This window comes from Leopardus geoffroyi, chromosome C3, assembly GCF_018350155.1.
Source record: "Leopardus geoffroyi isolate Oge1 chromosome C3, O.geoffroyi_Oge1_pat1.0, whole genome shotgun sequence".
NCBI lineage: Eukaryota > Metazoa > Chordata > Mammalia > Carnivora > Felidae > Leopardus > Leopardus geoffroyi.
Window position 1 is genome coordinate 101,973,757 of NC_059338.1, and position 22,622 is coordinate 101,996,378.

General features: G+C 37.3%; 2 protein-coding genes across 18 annotated transcripts in view; one reads left to right on the top strand and one right to left on the bottom strand.

The window, feature by feature from the left end:
- The first annotated feature begins 397 nt into the window (after nucleotides 1–397).
- On the top strand, nucleotides 398–9,336 carry ABRA (actin binding Rho activating protein). The gene is made up of 2 exons (XM_045453907.1): nucleotides 398–1,106; nucleotides 8,732–9,336. Exons 1-2 carry the CDS (start codon nucleotides 466–468, stop codon nucleotides 9,207–9,209), a joined length of 1,119 nt encoding a protein of 372 aa, XP_045309863.1. The 5' UTR covers nucleotides 398–465; the 3' UTR covers nucleotides 9,210–9,336.
- An 8,123-nt stretch (nucleotides 9,337–17,459) lies between these two features.
- Nucleotides 17,460–22,622, bottom strand: part of OXR1 (oxidation resistance 1) — a 456,115-nt gene continuing 450,952 nt past the window's right edge. For all 17 annotated transcript variants that reach the window (XM_045453914.1, XM_045453909.1, XM_045453915.1 and 14 more), the window contains 2 exons: nucleotides 21,259–21,332; nucleotides 17,460–19,366 (listed from right to left, as the gene is read on the bottom strand). In XM_045453914.1, coding sequence (XP_045309870.1) covers nucleotides 19,231–19,366; nucleotides 21,259–21,332 — 210 coding nt within the window. In that variant the 3' untranslated portion in view covers nucleotides 17,460–19,230. The remainder of the gene's footprint in view (nucleotides 19,367–21,258; nucleotides 21,333–22,622) is intronic.

Consider the following 22,622-nt stretch of genomic DNA (forward strand, 5'->3'; position numbering starts at 1 on the left):
GTAGGAAGTGAGATTTCAATGTACTCCTCTACAAAATGGGACTAATCAAGAGCCCTTTTGAGATTTAAATGAGAACAAGCCTATAATATTCCTAGAACAATTTGTGCACATATTTTACACCGCTATAAATGGTAGGACCATATTTTAAGGTCAAGAAGAACATAGGGCTGAGCACATGATCAAATCTAGTCATTTCCACTCTGGCACTTGAGAAGAAAGGGAGTGCGTATCACTGTCCTTTACCAGCAGAGACGTCCGTCTGCCGTGATGAAACTGGAGACGTCAGGGTTTAAAAAAAGCACACCATCGCGGGGAAGGCACCACATCTTGGCAAGAAATATTTCACATAGTTTCCACGGTCACCAAACTCTTCCCACCCCACACCCTGCTTCTATTTAAATCTCAGGCACTCCACAGGTGGACAGTCGCTTCAGCCAGTGCCCGGGCAGAGAAGAGAAGGGTGGCATGGCTCTGGGAGAGAAGGGAAGAGAGGAGGGCCCAGCCAAGCGTGCCCTCCGGAAGGTCCGCACAGCCACCCTGGTTATCAACTTGGCCCGAGGCTGGCAGCAGTGGGCAAACGAGAACAGCATCAGGCAGGCCCAAGAGCCCACAGGTTGGCAGCCGGGAGGGACCCAGGACGCACCCCGAGCTCCTAAGCCAGTGATCTACCCCGCCCCCCACCAGAAAGCTCAGAGCGCCCCGAAGTCTCCCTCCCAAAAGCCAGAGGAAGCCGCTGAAGCCTCTCGTATCAAAAGGAGAGAGGTGACCAAAACAATTGTCAGCAAAGCTTACGAGAGAGGAGGGGATGTCAGCCACCTCAGCCACAGGTACGAGAATGACGGTGACATGCCTGTTGCCGGGCGGCAAGAGGATGACATTGACAGAATCCTCCAGAGCCATGGCTCCCCGACGCGCAGGAGAAAGTGCGCCAACCTGGTGTCCGAGCTGACCAAAGGCTGGAAAGAGATGGGACGGGATGAGCCCCAGTGGCGGAGTGACAGCATAGACACAGAGGACAGCGGCTACGGAGGGGAGACCGAGGAAAGGCCCGAGCAGGACGGAGAGCAGGTGGTCGCCATCAGAATTAAACGCCCCTTGCCTTCCCAGTAAGTGAATGCCCCCTTCAGCTCCTTACTCTGCCTTGGAGCCGTGACCAGCCATGGGGACCGGGAGAGCAGGGAAATGCTACCAAGGTTAGAAGGAGAATCTTAAAGACTGGGCCGGCAGTGAGGTCCTGTGGGGACTAAAGGGGCAGTGCCCAACTACACATGGGCCTTGGGGTCGAGGGCCTGTACTATTTTGTTTCTGCTTTCTGTTTTGAACTGGCTACTCAAGTCTTAGCCTCAACAAAGATAAAGCCACCAGAGAAGGTTGTCTGCTTTGGGTACATTTTTAAAATACATTCTATGATGAGTAACAAACTGACTTATTTCTCTGCTGAAACAGTGCTTGTTGGTACCGCGGGGCAAACCTTTCCCTGGTCTCAAACCAGTCTGTAGTGTTATCAGCAGACACATCTACCTAGAGAGTGCCTGCCGGGCAGAGGTCTCTGTGACCCAGTAAATGGGTGGGGAGGCTGCTAACTCCAGAGTAGGCTCTGAAGTCAGACAGACCCAAGTTCAAGTTCCAGCTCCGCCCCCACTATAGTTAACAACACTGTTACATGCTTGAAAGTGGCTAAGAGAGTAGATCTTAAATGTTCTTAACACATGCACACACACTGTTTATTTTTCTAAACCCATTTCTTTGTAAAATGATAGCAACAGTAACCTTAGGGGATAAAGTCTGTTGTACTGGCGGAAGTAAACGAGATTAAGGCTGCCAGGCCCTTAGCACAGTACCAGCCACATATACTCCATATGTAAAAGCTGTTATTCATATAGATTCTATTATTTGGCAATTTTTCAACGTTTCAGAAAAAGTTCGTTCTGTTGGTAAACAAAGACAGACACGCTATTAAAGCCAGGTGATTAAAATACCACAATCCGAAAACATTTTGATGTCAAATACACATACCTACACACTCAGACATACACACTGAGTCAAACTGATACATTTGTTCAGACAGAAAAAAAAAAAAAAAAAAAAGACATGCTGTCTTTCAAGACACTCCACCTGCACATAGTAGAAAGTGGATATCTCACTCCACAACTGTAGAATATCAAAATATGTGAAAAGTCTCTGATGAATGCTGATCAACGGACTCCCTCTTGGAATATTAGATGTGTGGGTGTGCTTTTTAAATTTAATGAAATAAGGTAAAGAACAAACCTGATTACCTGGTTTGACAAAAAACTGTCTTACAGATTGTGACTTTAAAGGCATTTTGAAAGAGGACTACAATATCACGTTTTCAAGAAAAGTGAAATGGCACATCTAGATAATTGGAACAACCCTCGTGCATTTAATGTGTGCTACGGGTATTTTACATGCTTTGTCCTTTTCTGAGGCAGGTAGTATCCCATGTTAGGGATCAGGGCACTAAAGTTCAGAAGGGAAAGTTTCCCCAGCAAGTTTGCGACAAAGCTGAGATGTGCCTGTCTCCAAATGCAATGTTTTGAAAGCAGACACGGTGCTCTCAGGCGGGGCCTTGAGGATGTGTGAAGAGATCTGGATCTGTGTTCTACTCATGTTCATACAGAAATTCGTTATCAGATATAATTGTTCTACCAGAACATATGGAACCACAGTCTAATTCTGGCCTTGTGGATTTTGGGTGTGGGTGTGTATGTGCTAGAAATAGAATACTAGAACCTAACAGAATCAAGACTGAGGATGGCACAATGAAGATCTTCTGTCAGCACGCTTTGGATTGGCCAGAGGTAGGAACGTGACAGCTGGCATAGATCTCCCAGGCATGTATTCTTCTTTGGCACCTGTAAATGTGTATTCTTATGATTATTCGTTTCATCCTCATAATATTCTCCTGGGGTAGGTATAATTATCATCCACATTTGATAGATGGGGGCATAAGACAAAGACATAGTAGAAAATTTGTATAAGAGTGTACAGCCCAAGGGATTTGAAGGTAGGCAATCTGGCTTCCAATCCCACCCTCTTCACTAGACTCTAAACTATTTCACCTGGAAGTGAGGACTCGCAGACGTGACCCTTCACAAGTTCCTAAAGTCAGACATGTACACGGACACCTTCTTAGTGTGATGGGAAGGTGCATAAGCTTTGAATAAGAGACAATTAGGTTTGAATCATGGTTACTTTGGCAAATCCTCTCTGTCCTCGTCTTAAAAAAAAGACATAAGCCATAGAGTTATTTTGATATTAATATGCAGAGCAGTGGACCCAGAGGAACTCGTGAATAAGTTGTATGCATTGTAAGCAGAGAAGAAGGCCCAGCCATGGTAATCCCAATCCTACAGGACACTAGGAGACTGGTCCTCAGGGCTGGGGTGGAAGAGTGGGATTAAATCTCTTCATTCCTTCTTTGGTTCCTTTCTCTCAGTCTTGGAGTACATAGGGTACCAGAATGTCTTATGCAGAGACAGCATCTCTTAATGTCAGCAGTAATCCTAGCTGTGCTCAGAAAACTACAGCAGAAGCCTGTTGGGACTCTCAAATACTGTTTGAGAAATGAGTGTGGCATTATTGAGTAAGCCTATATGAAGGGGGGGGTTTTGTTCACTTAATCCTAAGTGCCATTAATTACCCATTTCCACCAATAGGGAGCAAATTATGTATCATGAGGGACTAAGTAGAAAGAATTTTCTTGGTGGTCAAGATGTTTCATAGATAATAAAAATGAATAAGTCAGATTTGGTAAAAAGTACAGATATTCTTTACTAACAGAGTTTTGCTAACCTATGAAAATGGTTTCTATTTTATGCTGTATTTTTAAAATACTGAGTGTTTTGATTGTACGGCTACATGACTTGTTTGGTCCAGCTCCTTTAGACAAAAGGAATTGCATCCCTCACCAGTACAAAAATGGTGAGATCTCTTGTACAAAAGTGCCAAACATCCACTTATCCTCCCTGCCAAGTTACATTCAGCAAAAATAATAATTGAGCATCAGAATGCCATTTTATAGATAAGGGAATTGACACACAGAGACATCAAGAAATGTATCGAAATCATAGAGTTAGTAAGTGATGAAGTTGGGAAGGTTGATGTGGGGAAGGTTAAGAACAGAGCTTATGTTCTTAACCACTGATTCTCTGAGAATCTACCAATTCTCTCAGTAGAGAACAGACTCAAGATATAAAATGGAAGGCAAAGTGTCAGCTTAACTAATGGAATCCTAATAACACCCAAAGTGTAAGGTTTGGGTACAACTATACTGAAGGGTTTTATTTAGAAACAGAGGCCAAAGTATGGCTTTCTGCTATTGACCCCAATTCTAGAGCGTGGAACCCTGTCTATGGACGCTGAGGACAGTTGCCAATTTGCAAGAAGAATCACAGGCCGGGCTCTCAAATCTGATTGCTGACAGAAAGAGATAAATGTGACCCTGTGAATGCATGCTTCCCTTAATCAAACTGGCTACACTTCCTGTGGAGAGGAGTAAGCGAATCAATGCACAGAGGAGCAAATTCTTGGCAACACTTTCCCGGGAAGTCGGAAAGGAATTATTTGCTTTCCTGACAGAGAAATGTTGCTGTGCTAAGAGGAGAGATGCCCCCTCGGCTGCAGGAGAGTCACACTCTGCAGTGGGGCAATGAGAGCATATCTCTGCTTTCTTCAGGCAGATCCAAGACTTAGACCAGAAAACTTCACCTCCAAGCCCAACGGCGTTTTGAAGCATCATTTGGTGATGCAGGTGAAGGCCACCTACCAGAGTGTTTCTAGTGTCAGTGAACTTGGTTAAGTTTGAAATATGCCTTTCAAGACTTTTATTTCCCATGGGGTTTATTCATATTTAATAACTTACCCATATAATTATTACTCCAGAATGATAAAACCTATGATACAGTTGGTTCCTATATTCTGATTATATTGCTGAATATCCCATTCACAGAAGAAAGGAACCCTCGAACTGATGTCATTTTTAAAGCTGACAGATAAATAAATTTCAGAATTTATTTCAGTGAAAGAATGTACACTTTCCAATGAGAATGCTTAGAATGTCTAGTAGAATTAGTTACTTTTGCACATAATAGGACCAGGGAAACACTTGTTGATTGTAAGAAACTTTGTTTACTAAGAATGAAACTAAGAAGGCAAGTTTAGAATAAATATTACTATCCTAAATATGGGTGTGATGTCAGTCTTCGAATAGTGCTTTGCTTTCTATAAATTTATACTAGATTGTACTTCTGAAGCTCAATCTAAACTATTATTCTCATTGTTACTTGAAAACAAAAACAGGATAAGCAAGTATATTGTTTCTTATATTCATTGACCAAGAGGATATTCAAGGTATAACATTTTCTAATCCTGATTTAAACATGATACTTTCAGGCTTTTTTAAAATTGGAAATACAACAACAATACAGAACGTTTATAAGATAAAGACAATTAAGGTAAGGTACCTCCTTAAGATATATTTTCTCTTAGGACTTCATCTTTTATAACCTATTTTCTAATTCTTCCTTATTGGACCAATTTCTTTGCTTTCCTTCTGTCCTATTATTGGGAATTACAATTTGACAATATAACAAAAGGGCATTAAGAATTAGGAGGTGCTTTTTTAGAAGATAAATGCTTCACTTCCTCAGAGATTTATTACCTCACCAACATCAACCCTATCCCTAAAGACACAGAGTTGAAAATTAGAGGGGAAAAAACCCACATCAAGGAATCAGAGACTCATATAACACACAGTTTGAACAAGTTAGCTTTGGATGCCAATTTGAGTATTTTCCTTTTTTTCCCTTTCTTTAAATTACAAAATCAACATGATACCAACATGAAAGATAATTTTTTTAAAAAATGAAAAAAAAACTGGATCTGAATACTAACATTTTCAATTATGCACACGCTAATGATTTCTTCATCTTGATGTGTACACATTTTACATAGTTAGAATTTTACCATATACTCAAATTTGTATTAGTCTCATTATTTCCATGAATATCTTTCAGTGATTATTTATTGTCTTTTTTTTTTTCATTATTGAATATCCAGTGAGTACCTAAAACAATATCTGACACACACCAGGTGTCATAGCTACTTTAATAAAGGATGCCGAAGTGCCCAAAAGCACCTGACAGGGAAGATGTACAGGAGTCCCCTCCTTACGTGTGGGGGATACATTCTAAGACCTCTAGTGGATACTGAAAACTGCAGAAAGTACTTATATATACTATGTTTTCTTTCCTATACGTACATATCTATGATAAAGCTTAATTTAGAAAATTAAGCACAGTAAAAACATTAACCACAATAGAACAATTCTAACCATGTAGTATAATAAAAGTTATGTGAATGTGGTCTCTCTCCCAAAATATCTTCCTGTTCCGTATTCACTCTTTTGTGACTACGTGAGATGACAAAATGAGGTGAATGATGGCACCGTGATGTAGTGTTAGGCTACTGCTAACCTTCCGATGACTCATTAGAAGGAAGCTCCTGTGCTCCCAGACTGGGGTTGCCCGCGGGTAACTGAAACCATGAATAAGGGGTGGACTACTGTATTACATTTTCTTATATAGGACAGAAGTACAGTTGATGCTTGAGAAACATTTGTGTGAGTTAACAAATGATGCTACTCTTTTCACTTTCTTCTGAGACGTTTCAAGTGTCTTCTCTAGCAGGATGACCCAGTCTGAAATCAGGTGTGAGCTTTGGTTATATATGTTAGGACGGCTTTGGACTTGTTATTGAAGACTACGCCTGTCATGGATTGCCGTGGTTCTAAGGGGAGGTTCTAATGTTTGCTCTCATTTGTTAACAAGGTCCAGCAGTCCATACTCTGGGAAGTTGAACAGGGATAGTCTGTGGAGAGGCAGGTGATGGTGAGGACCAGGGGGCTGAGGGAAATCCATTCCATTTCAGTGTGGTGTAATTCCTAGCACTTTTCCACACATATGTGATTTTTAAAAATTGCAATAATTGTGTATACAGTTTTTGTGTGCTTTTTCCTGATTAACCTTGTTATATACTTTGTGTATACTGTTTTTATGTGCTTTTGCCAGATTAACTTTGTCATATACTTTTGTCCACACGGCTACAAAGAATAACAGTGTTATACGTATCAGCATATCCCTAGTTTTGGCTCTGTTTTAATAAAGAAACTGAATGCAGCAAACATAGTTTTGAACACACAAAGCATGGGAATTAGTGAAAGTTCGCCATCTAGTGGTTGTTATTCCTCTCTTGAAAACTATGCTGCTAGAAGTAACCTGTGTCTCCCTACCCACATCTGGGAGTTTCCTGCATTGGGATAACCAGATTTCAGGAAGTGAGATTGGACAGTGAGGAATACTCACATCTGACCTGTAGCTGGGTTTTGAAGAGAGAGTTGTGAGAGCTTGGATAGGAGGGGCCACTTAGCTCAGGCCTGCGGTTCACGCCAGCAACTTCAGTGAGGCTCTACAGCACCAATCCCAGTGCTTCCAGACACAAGGGCACTTGGGGAGAGAAGGAAGGGCGGGTCACTCGTGACAATGAGGAATACAAATCTCTGACTTTTAGACAGTCCGAGAGTTTCCTTGTGAAGACAAAGAGACCTAGGAGAAAAGAGTCTAGGAGACTGGAGATACAGAAAAGACAGAGACATCCTTTAAAGATAAACTTTACCTATTTTAAAATTGGGCCTGTACCTTCACGATACTACTGGTCTACGCTTTCCAATGCTGTTTTTTAATAACAAGAAAATGCATTCCAAATTTCAAGGAAAAGACACACACATCTGAAACATAAATCATCTACTTATTAGACACTGTACCCCCCCATGATGAGTACCATCACTGCACGGTGGGAAGGATATTGACTTTAGACTCAGACAGTTGGTATTTGAATACTGCCTTTGCCACTGGTTTAGGGCAGTGTTTCACAGTAGTGACACACAGACCTGGTTCAAATCCCAGCACTATCACTTAACAGTTTTGTGTCTTTAAGCAAGTTACTTAACCCCTCTGACCTCAGTTTTCTCATCTGTGAAGAGAGATTAGTAGTACCAATCTCCTAGAATGATCATAGGAATGTTAATAAAAAGTGTTTGGAAGAATGCCAGCACCAAGTATTCAATAAATGTTACAATTGCTACCTATTGTCTTCTACCTATACAACTTGATATTCCAAAATTCGTGGCACATCATTGATAATAGAATACACTCTCCTAAAAATCCATATATGAACATATATACATAAGTAAGTAGTACAATACACGTGTGCTATATGTATAATAAGCCTTGTTTTGGGAAAATAACTGGTTCCTGAATTCCTATACAAAGTGGTTCCTCTTAATATATTCATATGATTCCAGTTCTAAAATGTTACTAACAGGCAACGTTAAGACACACATATTTACATTATATTTGTGTAAGGAAGCTTTTTCCTTGAAATAGAGTTTAATACTTTTTATGGTATACCAAAATAAGAACAATGGTGGTTGTCAACTATCCTTGAAAAAAAAATAATACTAAAGAACAAAGGTGTGACTGTTCTAATTTTTCTTCTTTCATTTCTAATTTTTTGTACTGTGATTATATTTTGTTTATAGTGAAAAAATTAGACTTACGTTAAGATGCGTATGGGTAGGAAGTACAAAGAGAAAACAACACTTGGATGTTAAATGTCAGTGTCTTGATCCTTCACCCTCTCTACCTTTTAGGGCAAATAGATTTACAGAGAAACTCAGCTGCAAGGCCCAGCGGAAATACAGCCAAGTGGACAACCTGAAAGGGAGATGGCAACAATGGGCTGACGAACACATACAGACACAGAAGCTCAACCCTTTCAGTGAGGAATTTGATTACGAGCTGGCCATGTCCACCCGCCTGCACAAGGGAGATGAAGGCTATGGCCGTCCCAAGGAGGGAACCAAAACTGCAGAAAGGGCCAAGCGAGCTGAGGAGCACATCTACCGAGAGATCATGGACATGTGCTTCATCATCCGCACGATGGCCCACCACAGACGAGATGGCAAGATTCAGGTTACTTTTGGAGACCTCTTTGACAGATACGTTCGTATTTCAGATAAAGTAGTGGGCATTCTTATGCGAGCCAGGAAGCATGGACTGGTTGACTTCGAAGGAGAGATGTTATGGCAAGGCCGAGATGACCATGTTGTGATTACTCTACTCCAGTGAACCTTCAACAACAAAAGCCAGACTTGACCCACTGTTGTCTTAATGCTAAATGTAATGTAATAAGAATTAAAATGCAAACTGCTCTGTAATAACCTAGTAAATATTAAACAATTTTTACATAAATGACTATCTGGCACTCTATTTCTGAGGTAGTTTGAAGATCTTCAGGAAGCATACACAAAGCATTTCAGAAAGCACACAGTGTTATTAGTATACAATAATAGCATAAGCATTTGAAATTCTACTTACCCTTTAGGCAAAAATATTTGGCTATTAATTGCAGAAATTATTATAGATCTTTAAATAATTACTATGTCTAAGAAAAACTCTAACTTTAGGTAAATATTAGCAGAACATATTAAGATGTATCTTTTTTGGGGGAAAGAATTACATTAAGTTTAGCCAAACTAAAATTTTTCTAAGAAGCTTGATTTTGTACTACTACTTCTATCAAAGCATCACTTATAAAATAAACACATAGGTAAAAAGTATCCAAACAAGATGCTGAAATTGCTGAAATTTCTCTGTGAGCTTGGAATTTTAAAGATTGCCAATACGAATTAATCATCCTTCTGTACGAATTGGACAAACCACATAAAAACAAACATGACTGGCGGCTTTAGAGCTAAAGGAGAAGCTGGTATGTTCACCTTCACTGGGAAAGTATAGTGCAAGTGAGAGATTCAGAATTGCCTGTCTTTGTAGGACTTCTTGGAGAAGTTTTTTCTCAAAACCTTGATGAGTCACGCTTCTTACATGTATGTCAATATACGACGTAGTAGGCATACAGAAAATTCTACAATGGAGTGGAATGTTCAGTGTAGGAGAATCTGATAGAATCATTGCTTGGTAAATTAGAAACAGATCTGAGCCATTTTAATTTTCTTTATGCTCTACAAACTTTATGAAATATCTAAAAGTCGTAAAATGGCAATATTAGTTTTGCCAAAGTTTAGTTTGGCAATATTAGTTTGCCAATGAAAAAAATCTGTTTGATATGACAGAGAAACTTAGTGGGCATTAATCTGCTATTTATTTATTTTTCTCAGATTTAATGTGTCTTAGAAAATTCTAAAAACAATAAAATGTGAGGTTTTAATTCTTACCAAATACAATGAAAGTTAGTAAATATTACGGTACTTTCGTGTTAAATACAGAATTTAACGTCAAATTATGATACCTCAAAATAGTAGACACTTGAACTGTTAGATAATAGGTTTAATATAAAGTATGGATTAAACTACTATAGGAATTATCTTTGTTTTCATGTGTGATTCTCTTTCAAACTGAAAGTTGCAATATCTTCTTAAAGAAGGATGTACATTTTTGTTTCCATAATAGATTCTGTTAAATTACAAACTAATGACCAAAATTTCCAAGTAGAATCTCATATAAGATGTACACTTCTATCACGGTGAAACCTACGTCAACGTTTGAAGTCATGCGCAAGAATAAAAGATATTTTCTGTTATTTATATATTACTATTTTAATATATGTTATAATGTTACATTCCACAATACCACTTTCTTGTGTTTGAAATACAACCAAATTGTAGAGTACAATTGGTTACTTCTAGCATCAGTAGAATTTTTCGACCAAGGCTTCAAAAGAATTTCCTCATATTCAACTCTGGACAGTAACAGTTTATGCAGGCACTGATGCAGATTATTCAAACTTCAGTATATTTGAATTTGAAGATGGAGTTAGAAAGTCTTCTCAGTGAGCCTATGTGAACACTCCGCTGAATAAGGTGTGGCTGTGAAATGAGAAAGCTAGTTTCCTTAAAGGAAAAATGCCTGCTATGCAACAGGTTTTATTACACATGAAATACACACCATCAATAGCATTGTACCAATGGTAATTAAAAAAAAAAAATTTTAACGTTTATTTGAGAGACAGAGACAGAGCACAAGCAGGGGAGGGGCAAAGAGAGAGGGAGACACAGAATCTGAAGTAGGCTCCAGGCTCTGAGCTGTCAGAACAGAGCCCAATGCGGGGTTTGAACCCACAAACTGTGAGATCATGACCTGAGCCGGTCAGATACTTAACTGACTGAGCCACCCAGGCGCCCCTACCAATGGTAATTTTAAATCCCCAATAATAAGCACTATTCAATCGGTTTTCAAACTTTCAGAATTTTCCCTTTTCCAAACTGTCAATAGCTGTTTAAAGAGTTCTGGGACAGCTAAAATGTACTTTTTAAAAACCCCTTCTGTCTGGACCACCAAATGTTTAATGCCTTTCAACTTTTAGAACTTGGATGTTTTATGATTTGCTGATTCCCAAGTTCACCTTCTTACCATTATGCCTACTTAACCGGGAACAGGAGGGAAGTTCTGCATTCAGGTTTTCTCTTCCCCACACTTTGTTGGAGGTGGGGCCGCACCTATATTCTTCGTTTGCTTTTTCTGCTTCGAACTTCCCAAACTCGTTATTTTTTTTATTAAAACAAATTTTTTAATGTCTTATTGTTTTTGAGAGACAGAGAGAGCAGAGTGCAAGTGGAGGAGGGGCAGAGAGAGAGGGAGACACAGAATCCAAACCAGGCTCCAGGCTGTGAGCTCTCAGCACAACCACCCCCCGCCCCCGCCAGGGGCCCCTTCTTTTTTTAAATACTATCACCCGGTATATCAGGTGCTGATTCTCATATCATGTGGGAAGAATTCTGTGTAAACCAAATTTTTGTGTCAATGGGAACTCATGCTTGGGGAAGTATTACTGTACTTTATTAAGTCATTCTGTTCAGGGACAAGAGGGACAGACCATCTGGCCCCCACTAAAGTGGCCTCTCAGGGTAGATGCCCCCTTGATTCCTAGAATGTTTTTTCAGTACTTTCAATTAATTTCAATAAATTTCAGTTCCAATTTAAAAAATATTCATGCATGCATACATATATATACACACTAGATTGTGTGTGCATGTGTGTGGAGAGACAGAGACGGGAAGAGAAGGAGAGAGGGAGAGAGGGAGAAAGAGATGGAGAGAGGGAGAGAGGGAGAGGGAGGGAGAGAGAGAGAGAGAATAATCAGAAATAATGAAACTGACTTCCTGTAGGGATGGGTGGAAATGAGTTGAAAGAGAATTCTGTAGAGTTTTGACTTTGGAACCCTTTTAATCCTAACATATACAAAAAGTAAAATTAAATAAATGACAGATAAAACCCTAAAATTGAATGTAACAACCCAAATTCTATTTCAAATGATTAATCACACAGAATGAAAAGAGGGATGTACAGGGGCGCCTGGGTGGCGCAGTCGGTTAAGCGTCCGACTTCAGCCAGGTCACGATCTCACGGTCCGTGAGTTCGAGCCCCGCGTCGGGCTCTGGGCTGATGGCTCAGAGCCTGGAGCCTGTTTCCGATTCTGTGTCTCCCTCTCTCTCTGCCCCTCCCCCGTTCATGCTCTGTCTCTGTCCCAAAAATAAAAAAAAAAATAAACTTTGAAAAAAAAATTAAAAAAAAAAAAAAAAGAAAAGAGGGATGTACATAACTCTTGAATACAATACTTTGATTAAATACTTCAGTCTAGGGGCACCTGGGTGGCTCAGTCGGTTGAGCATCTGACTTTGGCTCAGGTCATGATCTCACAGCTCGTGGGTTCAAGCCCCGTGTCAGGCTCTGTGCTGACAGCTCGGAGCCTGAAGCCTGCTTTGGATTCTGTGTCTCCCTCTCTCTGCCCCTCCCCCGCTCATGCTCTGTCTCTCTGTCAAAAATAAACATTAAAAAAAAAATACTTCAGTCTAAAGATAAAAGGCTGCAAAAGAATATTCTACTTTTGTTGTGAGGGTATGGGTGTAGCAATTCTGAAAATATAATGTGTATACTGTCAGATTAAGCGAATGAGTAATATACTGATATCCTCACTGTGGGAGAAGAGAGATATAAAAAGATTTTTTAAATGTGTGAGCTTGATGAGGGGCCCAAACTCATGAACCGTGAGATCATGACCTGAGCTGAAGTCGGACGCTTAGCAGACTAAGCCACCCAGGTGCCCCAAGGAGAAGAGATATAAACATGAAGTGAGGAAGACAAGGAAAAATTCTGTAATGTTAGATTGCAATTGGAGGTGTTAGTGTGCATTCACGATGTGTGAATCTTTGTCTCCTAAAAGGCCCTAGAAGCAATGCCACCCCAGTAACAATAAGCACATCTAATGTTATTTCCAAATATCATTCTCCTTGAAAAGAAACATGTCTACTTGGAGAAATGGCTGATTCTAAGATTGGGTTACAAAACATAAAATCTGGAACATCGTACTGTACCAGAAGCAAGCACTCAAGAAAAGAAATGTACAGAAGTCAGTTTGACAGGGTACTCATTGGTTAAATAGAGCACAGAAATGGATTGTAATACTTTCAATTAAAAAAAAATTAATTCATACCAATAATACATATTCTTAAATGATAAAAGAAAGCTCTTACAGTAAATGCCAACTAACAAATGTGCTGGGAATGAAAGAAAAATCATTTTGCAATCATTTCTGTAATTCAGGCAAGAATCTTCAATGGATACCAAAAACATTTTGTAAATTTGGAGAATAGATTATGGTATTAAAGTATTTCCCCACACGTTCCTTTTTAATTACAAAAGGAAAATGGTAGTGGAGAAACATAGTGGACACTATCTTAATCAACTACTCAAAGCTATTATTATTCACCAATAAGGGGATAAACATACATATGTAGATTCTAATATGATGCAGAAGACATGACATCACTTCTGGGGTTTTGTTGCCAAAGATGCATAACCTCAATACGGGAAAAATTTATACAAATCCATATTGATGGGCATTCTATACTCCTGAGTTCTTCAAATATACCCACTGTCATAAAACACAAAGAATGAACTCTTCCAGGTTAAAGGAGATGAAAAGAACAACTAAGTGCAGGATCCTGGATTGGATTACCTATCAGGAAAAATAATGCTTTAAAGGACAATACGACTACTTGGTGAGATTAAAAAATGTTTTGCATATTAAATCACAATATTCTATTATGTTAAATTTCCTGAATTCAGTCACTGGACTGTGGTTACATAAAAGGATGTCCTTGTTCTTAGGAAATGTATGCAAACACATATGTGAAGTACAATAGAATTAGATTCAGCATAAATAGGTGAGTAGGTGGGTATGTGGAAGATGGGGAGGTGGTGGGAAGAGAAAACAAAGGGTTTTGCAAACATTCTAATACCTAGTCTTGGTAAACAGATACATTACTGGTGGGTATATATCAAGGAATTACATTCCTGGTCAAAGGCTCAGCTTTACTAGATACCAACAAGAAAATTTTCCGAGGTTGTTCCACTTCACATTCCTTTTAAAATAGCTTTTATTGGCCATTTTAATGCTCGTAGGAATTGCCAAAGTCCTCTGCCTTTTTTGTTGAACTTTTTTGATTAGTAGTCAATTACACATTGTGCACTTAAGACCTTCATCAGATCTGTGTATTATACAAATATTCTACTCTCTGTTGGTTGCCTTTTCACTTTTAATGATGTCTTTTGATGAGGAAAATATCTTAAAATTTTAATGTAGTATAATTCATCATTCATTTCCTTCATGGTGAGTGCTTGTGTGTCCGACCATTTAACAAATGTATGCATATTTTAAGGTCATGAAGATATTCTCCTGTGTTTTTAAAACTAGTAGCTCTACTATTTACCTTTCCCATTTAGATTTACAATCTGTAAGTAATTTTTGCATGTGGTGTGAGATGGGTCAAGATTGTTTGTTCCATACAGATATCCAATTAACTGAGCACCATTTATTGAAAAGACTGTCCTCTCCATCAAGCAACAGTGTTTTTTCAAAAAAAAATCAGTTCGTTTCTGGACTCTTGATTTTTATTCTTTTCTCTAAATCCTTTTACTAATACCACATTGTCTTACCCAGCTTTTTAACAGATCTGATATTCAAGATCACAGCCTCATTTTTCAATGCTGCCTTATTCTGTCTCTAAATTTCCATATAAATTATAGAAATCAGCTTAATTTCCAAAAGTAAACCTGGCTGAGAATTTCAGGGCCAATATAGATTGATTTTGTAGAACTGACATCTTTCAATATTGTCTTCCTATCATGAATATGGCATAGCCTTCCAACTTATCTTCTGTTGTTATATATCCAATATTTTCAATGGTATTACAAATGGTAATATTTTAAGTTTCATTTTCTAATTGTTGGTTGTATATGAAAAATGAAAGTTTTTTATATTGAACTTAGTAACCTTGCTTAAATCAACTAATGAATTCAAATGGTTTGATCTTTTTGGAATTTTCCATGCCCACAATGTCATACACAAATGACATTTAAAGTTCTTCCTTCCCAATCCTCATGCCTCTTCTCTTTGTTGCTTTTTCACTGGTTGAAACTTCCAGAACAATGTTGAATAGAAGCGGTGATAGCAGTTATCATTGTCAGGTTTCCTATCTCTGGGAGGAAACTTTTAAAAAATCACCATTACAGATCATGCTTCCTGTACATTTTCCAAAAATAATCTTATCAGATTAAGGAAGAGCCCCTCTTTCCTAGTTCACCAAGTTTTAATCATAGACTGGCACTGAAATTAATCAAAAGCTTCGTTTCTATGGAGATGGTCATGAGACTTTTTTTTCTATAAATGTGGTAAATTGGTGTTTTAAAATGTTAACTGCTCTTGCTTTCCTGGAATCAACTTGATTTGGTTATATTATTCTTTTATATATGGCTGATTTTGATCTGTGGTTATTTTATGTAGGATTTTATATGTGTTCAAATGAGACTGTTTTATAGCTATTTTCTTGTAAGGATTGTAAAGTTTTGGTATCAAGGTCACACTGGTCTCAAAAGGCAGTATCAGAACGTCTCTCTTTTCTCAATACTTTGGGAAGAGTTCATCTAATACTGACACTTTTTTTCCCCTTAAATACTTACAAGAATTACGCAGTGGAACCATATGGGCATAGGGCATGGTTTTTCTTTTGTGGATTTTTTTTTTTTTTTAATTAGCAGATTCAATTTCTGCAATACAAAACCTATGTTTCTTCTTGGGTCAGGTTTAGCAAACTGTTTTCCAAAATGTTTTTAATCTACACTGTCAAGTTTACTGATACAAAGTTGTCCACAGTATGCTCTCTCTTTGAAGTCTAGAGGCTTTAAATTCTTAACAATGGTACTTTTTTCTCATCTTGCTAGAGGTTTATTAGTCTTATTCTCAGATTTTGTCTTATATACTTGTTTAAATTTTATTGAGTTCTGCTATCTTTAGTTTGTCCTCCCTTCTATTTTCATTAGGTTTAATTTCTTGTTCTTCTAGCTTCTAGAGATGGAAGGAAGCTTTGAGTCTTGTCTTCTGCCTATCCCTTAATATTACTGTAGCCCCAAAAATTTATCTCAAGAACTCTCTCCAGTCAGTCTATAATCTCCAAGGGTGTTTTATTCATACATTATGGCTTCAACGTACCTGTATGTCGTTGATTTTAAAATCTTTTTATGAAAACCAAATGTTAACACTCCCCATCAGCTCTCTGATTTCTCATAACCAATCTAAGTTCCCTGTCTGCTGCTTCTTTCTCTTCTTTGTACATCACTCCTATCAATGGATGATATGCCCAGTTGCTATAAGTAAAATACCTGAGAGCTAGCCTTACCTCTTTCTGACATACAATGACAAAATCATGTTAACACTAATTCCTAGATCCACGCCTTTTTTTTTTTTTTTTTTTTTTTTTTCCATGCATCCTTCTTGATTGCCATTGCTATAATTCTTATTCAGGCCTCATCATTTTTTCTCTGGACTTTGTAACAGGCTTATTGGTCTCCTTGTCTCTAGTTTTTCTCTCTACGAATCTAATTTTCAGAGACCTTTCTAAAGTGTAAACTTGATTGGTGTCATTCCTCCACTCATATTTTCTTAGTTGCTCCTAAGAGATAAAAAAACAAAATCTAAATTCTTGGAGTTGCACACAACAGAACTCTTTATGGCATTAGTCTTACCTTGCTATGCACTCCCCATCAAAAGAGAAAACGTAATTTAAAAATATCAAATGACTTACACTTCTTCACATGTCAAGTGCCCTCTCACTTCTTCATTTTTTAAACTATGCTGTTCTCTCTACTAAATGCATCCTTCTATCACTATTACCATTACCACTGTCACTACCACCACCCCAAGCTGCTAGAAGCAGGTTTTACACATGAACCACAGCAGTATGTTTAATCAAAGATTCCTTAGATATGAAAGCAACTTGATTATTCAATAAATCCAAACTCGAATTTGTATTTATGTATTTAATTTTATTTGGTATACACCACTATGACCTTATTATAATTGAAATCCAATACAGGATTTTCTTTTTTTAAATGATTAGTCAACTCCACAAAGACAATAATACTGCTGTGGAAGACCAAGGGAGAAAACGATATATTTATTTACAATTCTCTATATTGTAAACATTTAATCTATATACTGTTACTAACTTATGAGAGAGCTTTACATACACAAGGAAATGATGCCCACATTTCTATTCATATTCAGCGATAGCATATTAAATAGATCAGATTTTCTTTCCCATTAGTATTATGCTTTCTTTAGATAATTATCTAAACTTTCAAAAGATCTAAATATATTCAAGTCCTATACAACTAAAACTACTAAAGCCAACATATTTGGCTTATAATTTCCTTTTTAGAATAATTTAAAGTGCTATAAGCAACCTGGCAATCGACACTTTCTATAAGAACAAAACTACCTTTAAACATTAATTTACAAGATAATATACAAGGTTTATCTGGAATAGCTGAAATTTCAGCACAAGGTCACTGTCACATGTATAACAGCAGGATTTTTTTTTTTGCATAACATGAAGCTTTGAAATTAACTGATGAATGACCGCCACAATGGCATATTATTGGTTTCCTACAAAAGAGGATAAGAACTACTAGTATATTCTATCTTTTTTTTTTTTTTTTGAGGTCACTTGACAGTAAATTTGCATATTCAACAAGTCTACTGAGTTACAATATTGTCTACTATAATCATTGCCCTTTTATAACAGCAAATGCTAATGGTAATTAATAACATATACCACTCAAAAAAACACACTTTTTTTCCATTTGAACAAGAACCTATATTTTGGGAGGTGGTGTGCAACAAGGCTAAAACAATGGAACTATAAAACAGTATATCTGACACAATATGTTGAAGGAATATGCATCTGTTTCATAGTTTTTGTACTTATAATGCCCTGCTAAGCTACAAATATGCAAATAGTATATTTTCTTGCTTGATATATTAAATCCAGTAGAATCATCAAGTTCTCATTCTCCTTTGTATTTTATAACTTTTCATCAGATAATTCAATCATGAAAGCATATGCCCAAACCTGCAGATCATGTGCATTGTGGTCTATCACAACCAGAATTCTCCTCAAATTTCATTTTTATTAAAATGAAATTGAGAATACCTGCAAAATTAATAAAGAGAATGCTGTAGTAGTGTGAATTAAAATTAGAACTCAGTGGTTTATGGAATATGCATAATTTTGGCATGTGTTCTTTTTTCCTTCATAAGGATGACTAAGTTGAGCATGTCCAAAAGTCACCTGTGCCAATGTCACAGATATATCTCACAGCATTATCTAATCTTCATTCTCTCAATGCTCCAATTAGACTCCTCTAGTAAAACAATCAACATAGTTTTAAAAACAATAAACCAAAATAGGTCCAAAAAAAAGCACCATCCTATTAGGAGACTGAGATAACACGGATGGTAGATGAGGTGGTCACTATGATCAAAATGCTGCCAAATTCTGACAAAACCCAAGCTGTTATACTGTGTGGACCCACATCATGGCCTAAACCTGAAAAACCCTGGGACAGAAACATGATTTTAAAAATAAATTCCAAAATTATAGCTGTAATAAATGGTGATACAATTAATTTTAAAGCACGAGTGACATGTTACGTTGTATTGCTTCTTGAACTTTCCAAACAATGCTTGTCCATGTCAGGTTTGGGCCAGTATCCTGCTAAGACAGCATTACATTTATTCAAAAGCCCAGATTTCAATGTCTTGGATAAAGAAATCTTCCTTCTTAGAAAGTGTATGATTCCCAAATGTTTTACAAGAATGACTTCTTCCATGGTAGAGATCTCCATCAAGCCAAAGGGCAAATTCTCCCCTACGATATATAAAAGAAAATAGTTTTAACAATAATCTCTTAATACTTATGCCCTAAGTTATACAATAATTACCGCAGAGGTTGTAAAATAATAATTTAAATGAGACGTTTCAATATTCAACAACTCTAAAACCATTAATTTCTTAAAACACTTTCATACTCCTTTCCACACTGGTACAAGGCAATTTTGTTTTGTTCACATCCTATTATAAAATCACTTACTACACAGATCAAGTAATAAAATGAATCCTCTAAAATTAACTTCACATAGAATCAGCTTTTTAAGACACGTGCCTCTCTTTCTTTGCCTGGTACTATGCGTTTCTCTTTGCTATATAGTTTTAATGTATTTGACATAAGTTAAATATTTAACATGAATACTCCCTATCATCTAACATAAAATATGTGGTTAATGTTGAGAGTTCAGTCTCCAATTCACAGCTGAGGAAACTTTAGACTTGAGTTTGCTCAAGGTCCCATGGGTAATATATGTTGAAACCAGAATCTAAATCAGGTCAGTCTAACTCCAAAGCCTGCATTTAAGTCCACCATGTCATGATTTAGATTTCTTTGGGGCTCCTGTTTGAAATTCTGGTGTACCAAGTCCCTGTAGCTCCAGGTTTCTGAGCCTGTACTCTCCTTCTCTAAGGAGTGTAAACTTGTCTTAATTTGTTACCAAATGACTCAGTGTTTAGTTTAGTTTTTTGTAATCATGTGGAATAATCAAAATAAAGTTCTAGCAAAAATCTAATGATATTATGTTATTTTCAAAGATTGGAGGCACCCTTAGCAGCTTTAAAATATCAGCCATTTGCTTGTAAGGCCTTCCTGGAGAGCTAACTGAATCACATTAAGACTACCCTTTGGGGTGGGGCTGAATGAATGCCTGCACTCAACCAAAAAAAAAAAAAAAAAAAGTGCAACTGGAACATATAAACATACGTTGATGCAACAACTAAAAATAACATGGTTTTTAGTTACCTGGTTATGTCCTTCAGAGAAGGCTATGATAACCATGGTTATTTTTTAATCACTGAAATCCTGTCTTCCAAATACCTATCTATAGAGAAGTTGTAAGAGAATTTATTTGAACCACTCAGGATAATGAATATTCTTACAGGCTAACAAGATTCTGCAGCCTGAATAGATTATTATTATATATTCTCAGCTGTGCAAAACAAATAAATAGTACTTTATGTTTGGGAATTAATTAGCATACTTTATGTCTGATCCTGAAGGACAGAAATACCAAAGGAAGGAGCTGGCGTTTGCCACTAAGCACTATCCGAAAAGTCTAGGCCTGGAGGAAGAGCAAGCTACCTTCAAAAACAGTGTAAAGACTGAATGAAGGTGGGATCCCAGAATAAGTAAACAGAAGTTCTCACAGTGCTTGCTACGCAAAAGAATCAAATCAAATAACTGACTGACTCATACTGTTAAAAACAAAACGAGTAAGAAAACAAATCCTGAAAATCTGGGGGAATTTCCCACATCTTTTGTAGGAGAACAAATTTCTACTATTCTCTGACGTATTAATCCAAATAGTCTCCAGGGTAGAAGAAAACATTTGGAACTTTTTTTATACATTGGGAGAAACAACATACCATCATGTTTTTTTTGTTTTCGTTTTTTAATTTGAGAAAGTCTAAGGTATTTCACTTTCAAATACCAAGGAGGGAATCAACTAAACAGCATTTTAAACTGAATAAACAAATATTTTATCAAGAGCTTCAAATACTACTTAAGCACCTTCTTGTAAATATATTTTCTTAGTCATAATATACAGACTATGCTCTAATGCCAAAACGTTCCAAAGATAATGGATTTGATAAATAACACAAATGAATAAAGTTTCTTTAAAAATCTCATGGTAAAATGTTCACAAGACTTACCCTCCACCACCAAAAGCTAGTGAATCCATGTCTCCTTTGATAAAAAACATATTATCTCCTGTCCACTTAAAGACCTACATAAATAAAAAGAAAGCTTTAAATATGTGGATGAAAATGGTGACTATACAGAGTTAGTTCTCCTAAACCCCAAATAATTAACAAAGCCTAGACTGACAGTAAGAAGAATAATAACAAGAACAGAAAATTGGGCAGAAGGGCCCGGTGCTTTGGGCTTCAGTGTTCATAGGACTAAATTTAAAAGCACATAATCTTCATTTCTAATTCCTCAAATCATATTATCTCTTTACACATACTTCTCTTTTCTATGTGTCCATCAAGAATCGGATGTATCGAAAAAAGCTGAAGTAGAAAAATCAGTTAAGAAAAACTGATTAAGATGCCATTAACTTGTTTTAAAATTTATTTTGAGAGAGACAGCAAGCAAGCATGGGCAGGGGAGTAGCAAAGAGAAAGAATCCAAAGCAGGCTCTGTGCTATCAGTGCAGAGCCTGACTTGAGACTCAATCTCATGAATCGAACTGTGAGATCACAACCTAAGCCAAAATCAAGCGTTGGGCCACTTAACCGACTGAGTCATCCTAGCGTCCTTAGATGCCATTAACTTTTATTTAAACATTAAAACAAATGTATATTAATTTGATAATACTATGATACAAGGCCAAGGTCTTTTCTCTGGATACAGATTTGCCTACCATCACTCTTATATAAGCCCATTACATATGTTTATGATTTCTAGTTTCAATTTTATTTATTTATTTTGAGAGAGAGCATGTGAGGGAGGGGAAGAGAGAGAGAGGGGGAGAGAGAGAATCCCAAGCAGGCTCCAAGCTGTCAGTGTGGAGCCTGACGTGGGGCTCAATTCCATGAACCATGAGATTATGACCTAAGTCAAAATCAAGAGTCAGACGCTTAACAGACTGAGCCTCCCAGTTGCCTCTCTAGTTTCAATTTTTTTTTAAGAGCTGTAAGAATATAAAAACACTTAAGAAATCTGAGGGGAAAATTTCCAGATGTCGATATTCTTAAATATTTTTTAATAAATAAACTTTCATGTGACTTTTACCTAAACTTAACACAACAGCAATTTCTAGTATGTCACCTGTATCAAGTTTTTCCTATTTATTACAGTTTTCACTTTAACATTCACTTTTTCATAGTTCTATAACATCTAATTAATTATATTATTATTATCAGGTAGAAACAGCATAAAAAGATTTGAGAACAAGTATAAGTGAACCTTAAAAAAATCTGTAACAACTATAAGCTTCCAGGTGCTGTAGGCATCGGTTGGTATGACGGAATGGAAGCATGGGTTAATCACACCCTTTCTATTTTGTTCATTA

Excerpts from the sequence above, each read along its gene's own strand:
- ABRA (XM_045453907.1), top strand. The coding sequence starts at position 466 with ATGGCTCTGGGAGAGAAGGGAAGAGAGGAGGGCCCAGCCAAGCGTGCC. Across the intron at positions 1,107-8,731 it reads AAACGCCCCTTGCCTTCCCA|GGCAAATAGATTTACAGAGA; the intron begins GTAAGTGAATGC and ends TCTACCTTTTAG.